Source organism: Curcuma longa, chromosome 12, assembly GCF_044706935.1.
Source record: "Curcuma longa cultivar G26 ecotype Majalengka, Jawa Barat chromosome 12, ITB_CL_G26_1.1, whole genome shotgun sequence".
Taxonomy (NCBI): domain Eukaryota; kingdom Viridiplantae; phylum Streptophyta; class Magnoliopsida; order Zingiberales; family Zingiberaceae; genus Curcuma; species Curcuma longa.
In genome coordinates, this window is record NC_133872.1 from 1,323,598 (window position 1) to 1,331,783 (window position 8,186).

General features: G+C 37.4%; 1 protein-coding gene across 1 annotated transcript; it reads left to right on the top strand.

The window, feature by feature from the left end:
- The first annotated feature begins 6,740 nt into the window (after positions 1-6,740).
- LOC141842648 (molybdate transporter 1) lies at positions 6,741-8,186 on the top strand. Its single transcript, XM_074730691.1, has one exon. The coding sequence runs from the start codon at positions 6,741-6,743 to the stop codon at positions 8,184-8,186; it is 1,446 nt and encodes a 481-aa protein (XP_074586792.1).

Consider the following 8,186-nt stretch of genomic DNA (forward strand, 5'->3'; position numbering starts at 1 on the left):
GGATAATAATGGGACAAGCAACTATTTTTTTTATTTTAAATTTTTTTTACTTAATAGTATATATAATAATAATAATACCTTACATATCTTCTCGTGCATGACATATGTCTACGACTAGTGGACAGGACATCGGGATCATTTTCGAACACTACCGACGTGTGCATTCATTTGCAGATGCTATATGCACGGGAAGACGTGCAATATATCATACTCGCATGTGTATATATACTGATTAATTTTTGGAGGGGATGAATCCGACCTTTATTCATCAAATAAATTAAATAAATTTAAAGATGCATCATTAATTATTCAAACGATGGCCCATACCCCGGATTCTTGCTTCTCAACTCTCAAGAGATATATAGTACATGTATTATTATTGATATCATAATTATTATTTTTATACAAGCATCACAATTATTATTATTGGATTAGTATCGTTGGAACTGCAGGCTAATCGAATATAATTTAGCGAAATAAATTAAATTTTTAGTAATAAATTTTGATTTAATTAGTTTAACTCCATAGGATTAGCTACAAAAATCAAAGTTGGCATAGATGATGATAAACGACCGGAAGAACCGAAGAATTACTTTATTTCTTTTTATATTTGTAGAAACATTGGCGACGCTAGCTAGGTAATCTAGAAGTCAGATGCTTGTCACGAAGTTAACTACTAATCTATTTCAGAGTGGATTTTTTTAAAACTATTTGAATCAGTTAATTAATTAATTAATTAAAGTATGATGGAGTAGGAGTGCCAAAAGTGGATTGATCCGTTAATCCGATCCGATCCGATCCGAAGAAAATCATATTAGGATTGAGGATTTTTAAGTTTGGATCGGATTCAGATTGAGTTCGAGTTTTGGATTGAATTAAATTTGGATTGGTGACGCCGGGCGGGATAGCGATTATCCCGGGGGCAATATTGAATCCGTAGGTTCGACTGCGAACGTCGGAAACAATCTTCTAAAACCTGTTAATTCGAAAGAATAACAAGAGATAGGAAAATAAACGGCATTGCCGAAATTATTATTAAACCGAAAACTTCCTCCTTAAACATCAACTCATAATATGTTTATATAGACCCAAACTCTAAGAAAAATTCCTTATAAAAAAAAAAAATTCTTAACAAACTCTAAAAGAAAGATTCCTTATAAAAAGGAAAATTTCTTAACAGACTCAATCTTAAAAATCCTAAACGGATTTTAAAAAATTCTAAAAATACAAAAATAGAACTTTTCAAAACTACTCTAAATACCAAAAACTCTGAAAATAAAAATTATCAAAATTAATAATAAAAATCTTTGGATGCTCCTGCATCAGTCGCCCCAGGTTGAAAGAAACTCGTCCTCGAGTTTAAAGTAGTGTCAGGTGGTCGCCCCGGAAGAAGATCGTCTTACACCAAATTAATAAAATTAATTGGTTGCTGGGCTTTAGAAATCTTTATCGATCCGCTGACAAATATGACATCAGGAGACCACGGGTTGATCATCTTCCTTTTTGGTAGCCTCAATCGTCCTTCTTCAAAACCCAAAAGAGAGATTGATAGTCTCGATTTCTTCTCATCACAGCTCAAAGGGGGATATAGTTGTATCGGAAGACATAAACTAATCATATTGCTAGATGCTCCTGCATCAAAGGACCTAAGTTGAAAAGAACTCATCCTTGAGTTCAAGATAGTGTCTTCAAAATAAAATATCTTTAAGTGCTGATGAATCAAAAGTCGTCGTGTAAGTGGTGGAATAGGAGGAAGATCCTCTGATATTAACTCAGTCAAATCTCTAGGTGGTTGTTGTACTTCTTCCTGAATTTGAAGATCCACACCAATTTTATTGACACCTTCATCATTTTGAACAAAACTTGAACATAGGAGCTCTTTTCTGACAACGGTGTCTCCATTGAGGGAATTCTCAGTGTTCAAAACCTGCAACACATAGTCACCATCTTCATTGACAAATTTATCATCATAAAGTACCTTGTCATATATTGGATCTCCAATTAACTCGGTCTTATTTTCTTCGTGTTGAATGAATTGGGCTGCCGAATCAATGCAAGGTGAGGCAATGGAGATTCGAACTTCATCGATAGATGATCCATGTTGCTGATTGCCGTCGGACAAAGTGAGCTTCTGGTCTTCGATCAATGCTTCGTCCAGGTCTATCTCTTCTTCGTCAGCATCGTCATAAACTGGATCACCAAATATTTCGATTTTGTCATCATCTTCATCACCTCCTGTGATCGGACGATCAAGAGAGTAGGATTGATCATACTCGATGTTATCGAGGTCCTCATCTTCATGGTTGTCCTCATCGTCGTAGGAGGAAGGGGGGACATAGAGGTGTTGCAGAGTCGGTGTTCTTTTGAAGTTGTAGGTGGTGGGGTGGTTGATCCCAAATCCTTCAATCAACTGATAAAACTCCTTCGTGGGATCATTGACTGATCTTGCATCCTGCCTCAACGTCTGATATCGTTGAAACACCGTCTGAGTATAGTCGAAAGGAAGAAAATAACTCTTCATCTTTTTCTTCATTTTCTCCCAGTCGGTAATTTTGGTCTTGCCTTGTTTCTCTCGTGAGCGTCGTAGTTGTTTCCACCAAGCAAATGCTCGGCCCTTAAGTTGGATGATAACCAACTTTACTTTCATTCGATCAGGCACCTCATTGTAATCAAAAATACTTTCTATTTCGTTGAGCCAATCAACGAATTCTTCTGCTTGAAAAGTTCCTGAAAACTCAGGTAAATCAATTTGAAAACCGAAGTCTACATATCGTTCTTCTCGACCTCGACGATCCGCAACCCTATCAGGGTGGTGGTAAGGATTGTCAAAGGTAGATACAGAATCAGAAGCACGGTCATAACTCATTCGATCTTCAAAACCCTTCGTTACCAGACGCTGGGTTAATTTTGTGACTTGCCTCCGCAAATCCTCAATTGTCTCCTCTTGCACGGTACGAGCTTCCTCTATCGGAACCTGATGAATGCGACCACAATCGCCACGTCCACGACCACGACGGCCCTCCATCGGATCTGATGCGCTCTGATACCAACTGACGCCGGGCGGAATAGCGATTATTTCGAAGGCGGAAGATTGGAGGAGGATTGAGAAGGGAAATAAAACAATTGCCGAAAATATTATTAAACGAAAACTTCCTCCCTAAACATCAACTCAAACGAGATAGAAAGCCGCCTTATAAAAACAGCGCCGTTTCTAGGGTTTTGCCAAAAAGGAAAATTTCTTATCAGACTCAATCTTAAAAATCCTAAACGGATTTAAAAAAAATTCTAAAAATACAAAAAATAGAACTTTTCAAAACTACTCTAAATATCAAAAATTCTGAAAATAAAAATTATCAAAATTAATAATAAAAATCTTTGGATGCTCCTGCATCAATTGGGTTCGAATTCGGATTCAGATTCAAGTTCGAATTGACTTAAATTTAGGGTCTAAAAGATTTTTTTAAGTTAAATTAAATTTTATTTTAAAAATTAAGTTATTTTTATGTAATATTAATATAAGGGTGATAAAATATTAAGATAAAAATAAAAAATTATTAAATAAAATAATAAAAGTAGTTTTTTTAATTATTCGGATGGGTTGGGTTATATACGTTCGAGTTTAGAATTTTAGATTAAATTTGAATTCAAGTAAGATTTGAATTAAAATTTTTTAATAATATTTTATTTTAATCCGATCTGAATTCATTTAATCCATCCGAATTGACATCCTATGATGAAGTAAGATATGATCAAATAATTAATTAAATAGACTAAAATATTAAAATGAACTACCTAATCCTTAGAAAAGAATGACAATAATGATATTTAATAGCAATTAGGTGTACCAAAAATATTAAGACGTGCGACAATTTTTGTTTGTTATCAAATTAAAAAAAAAAATTGATCTAATTATTCAATTTTTTTTTGAATGAATTAATTCTGAGAGTGATGACTCGACTCAATAAAAAATTTTATCAAATCATTACTATAAATCGAGAAGTACGAATTTTTATCAAATCATTAGTATAAATCGAGAAGTACCAATGATGTGTCATTTCATAATCAACATTCTAAAATTATCCTCGTATTAAAAAAATTAATTTATAAATATCTGATTAACTATAAAAATGACATCCTTGATGCATGAGATTAAATTATGGAATATGGATAGCAAAAAAGGCAAATAAAGCTAAGGGCAAAGGGATGGTCGAGCGCAAATGCCTTTTGGAAAGCGCAAAGGCTGCCTGGATGTGCTCATGGTTTTTGGAGCTCGATCATAAATGAAAGAGCTCTACGTTAAAAATAATTGGAGCTCAATCATAAATCATTTTGGCCATTAAACCGTTTTGAGAAAAATGAATAAAAGGGATAAAAAAAAAAATTAGAAGACCAGTAAGAATGCAATAGTGGCTATATGATTTTTAAGCTTCAGATTCTTTTGACCAAAATACTTGATAAGATGCAATGTTCCTCTTATAATTTTGGTCAACAGTTTGACGATAAAAAGGGGGTCCAAAGTTCAGCGTTCTATTTGGCTTCTGGGCATCCACAATGGACGGCTAGAAAAACAGAGCTCCTTCCCATTCCTGTAAAGTTAGGGAGCGGCTCTCCATTTGAGGAGCCGCTAATATTTATTAAAAAATTTTAATTGATAAAATCAGTTGCTGTTCAACGATTAATTATTTAACCGTTATTCAATCATTAATTATTTTTAAAAAATATATGTATCTATCTTCATTTTTTTTTCTCTTCGCCCTATCATTTTCTACTCTTTTCTTCTGTTCATTTGTTATTTTCATCATTTGAGATTTATGAAAATTTAATGTTTTTTATAAATCTTTTAAATTCTCTAAATAGGAAGAAACATATCATTCCAAAATACTCGTATATATCTAATATTCTTAATTTTTTTTTATCACCCGATGATAAAATTTCAATGATAAAATATTTCATATGTTCTATAATATTTTATAAATTTTTAAATTTTAAAAGTTTTCATAATTTTTCGACGAATCCGAGTAATATCGCCCCAATTCCATTTGATATGTATCCACCGCAAGATATGTATCCACCCCAAGATTAATCAATCATGGGTAGTCAATTTGAAATGTCATCTCTACCATACATATTTTCTCTTTATCAACCATGGACTAGTATCGATGCATCTATCAGCAATAAAGAACCTGAAACACCATCTTATGTACTAGAGATAGATGACTCGAAATGATCAATTTGATCTCTCAATGAAAACATAATCCTTGCAAAATAATGGGTCACTATCAATGTCGACGTAGTCATTGGTATTTTGGAAACGTATCATTGATTACTACAACAAGCATCGGCTTACTAGAACTATACCTAGAATTTTAAAACTGCTAAAATTACATTACTATAAGTTAGTGCCAATGGTGAATGAATTTTTTTGTAAATTATAATAATTTTTATATTTATCGTCAAAGTGGTTAGAATGACGAGAATGTGTAAGAGAATGCATCAAAAATATGAAAATCCAACAACAATAATAAAAACTTCAAGTATATGCATGTGTGAAGGGTTCTTAAAGAGTGAGAAATATACTACACAATTAGTTAATGATCACTATAACAAGAAGACAAGAACATCCGAATAAGAAGAGTACACTTCTACATCAAATCTCGATACAAGTATTGAATGTTGATGTGGACTCTGAAATCTACATTCGTTTATAGGGGAAAAGACAATGAAGAGGAAGGGCAAAAGTCAAAGAGAGCAATAAAATTAAACAAATCAACCACAAAAATTGATAAAATATTCAAAAATTTTCGACTGTAAAAATCAATTTTACAAGAAGTCAAGGCCTTTCATAAGAATTATAAAATTCTTATGAAGCATACTAATGAGATGACTGAGACAACTTCATATACACAAGAAATATTTGAAAAAAAATTTAAAGAGATGCATGGTATGGTTTGTATTTAAGTTGATTTTTATATATTATTATAATTTATCTTTTATTTGATGTACTTACCGTATTTATGTAATTTATTTTTTAATTATTAATGCCATTTAACGTTAACAATACATAGATTTAAATTTTAATTATATTTTATCAATTATATATATAGAACTTTATTACCTTATATATTCATCCAAAATCATCTGGTATTAATTTTTTTTTTAATTTTTACTCCTTTTAATCTAAACATTAAATTTTTTAAAAAAATAACAAAATTAACACTGATTACTGAGAGAGTATTTATACAGGGATGTACAATACAATATTTTATTATATATATATATATATATATAATTTTGATAGAAAAGAAATGAATGATTTCCTTTTGCACGGCGTTATATGACACGATAGGACCGCAGATGAGCTCTTAAAGAGCTCCAGTTCCCATTATCGGAGATGCTTTTGCAGGATTGGTAGGCAAGTTCGGCGCTTCAATCGGGGGGCACTCAGTTTGATAAAAATGTCTCATATAGAAAAGTGCACTTTTTTAAAATGTCTAAATAATTTCTATATTTGCATGGTGCAAGTTGGTCGACTATTTTGTTAAACTATCGATCGTGCATGACAGTTCGACATTAACATGTGGGGTTGAAAATTAATGTCATCGGCATTTACAGTGAATAAAATAAAATATTTTAATAGAAAAACAATTTCTTTGTTTATTTTAAATGAGATGCAGGGGAAAATAATAATATTAAATGTTTAGATATTTTAATAAATCTACAACTTGTAAAACAAATAACCCATGAACATACGAGAGACAGGAACAGAGATCACACCTTCGTATAGCATGTCCTCCGCCGCCTCAGCCGCCTCCGCCGCCGCCTGGGAGGAAGCCCCCAGCAGTCGATGCGTCGCTGGCCTTCTGGCGAAGGCCCGCTCGAACCTCCATTTCCAGTCGATCTGGGCCGAGATCAACGGCGCCATGGGCGACCTCGGTACTTACATCCCTATCGTGCTCGCCCTGGCCCTCGCCAGGGACCTTGACCTTGGCACGACCCTCATCTTCACCGGCGCCTACAACATCATCACTGGCGTCATCTACGGGGTGCCCATGCCCGTCCAGCCCATGAAGTCCATCGCCGCCGTCTCCATCTCCAACCCTTCCTTCGGAATTCCTGAGATCATGGCCGCGGGAATCTGCACCTCCTCCGTCGTGTTCTTCCTCGGCGCCACCCGTCTCATGGACGTCGTGTACCGCCTCATTCCGCTCCCAATCGTGCGCGGGATTCAGTTAAGCCAAGGCCTTGCCTTCGCCATCGCGGCCGTCAAGTACGTCCGCAACAGCCAGGACCTCGGCAAGGGAAAGTCGCTCGGACAGAGGCCGTGGTTCGGTCTCGATGGTCTAGTGCTCGCCATCGCCGCCGCAGTCTTCATCGTCATCGTCAACGGGGCAGGGGAAATGGAGGAGCAGGAGCAGGAGGAGAATCTCTCTGCGGAAATTGGTCGAACAGGTGACGGTAATGGGCGGAAAAGCTCTAGAAAAATTTGGGTGACGAGGGTCTTGTTCTCGATCCCGTCCGCAGTGCTCGTGTTCGTGCTCGGCTTGGTTTTGGCGGTGATAAGGAAGCCGAGCGCGGCGGGGGAGCTCAAGATCGGCCCGTCACGGATGCACGTGGTGAAGATCTCGCGGCGTGCGTGGAGGGACGGGCTCGTGAAGGGCGCGGTGCCGCAGCTGCCGCTGTCGCTGCTGAACTCGGTGGTGGCGGTGTGCAAGCTGACAGGGGACCTATTCGGGGAGGAGCGGGCGGCGTCGGCGACGTCTGTGGCGGTGACGGTAGGGGCGATGAACCTGGTAGGGTGCTGGTTCGGGGCGATGCCGTGTTGCCACGGGGCGGGAGGATTGGCTGGGCAGTACAAGTTCGGGGGACGGACGGGGGGTTGCGTGGCAGCTCTGGGGGCGGTGAAGACGACGGTGGGGCTGCTGCTTGGAGGATCGCTGCTGCGGTTGCTGGTGGAGTTCCCAGTTGGGCTGCTGGGGGTACTGCTGCTATTCGCAGGGGTGGAACTGGCCATGGCGGCGAGGGACATGAAGTCGAAAGCAGAGTCGTTCGTGGTGCTCGTTTGCACCGCCGTGTCGTTGGTGGGGTCGAGCGCGGCGCTGGGCTTCGTCTGCGGCATGGCGGTGCATCTCTTACTCGTGCTGAGGAAGAAGGTGACGATGAACATGAATTGCAGCAACAATATTTGA

Excerpts from the sequence above, each read along its gene's own strand:
- LOC141842648 (XM_074730691.1), top strand. The coding sequence starts at position 6,741 with ATGAACATACGAGAGACAGGAACAGAGATCACACCTTCGTATAGCATG.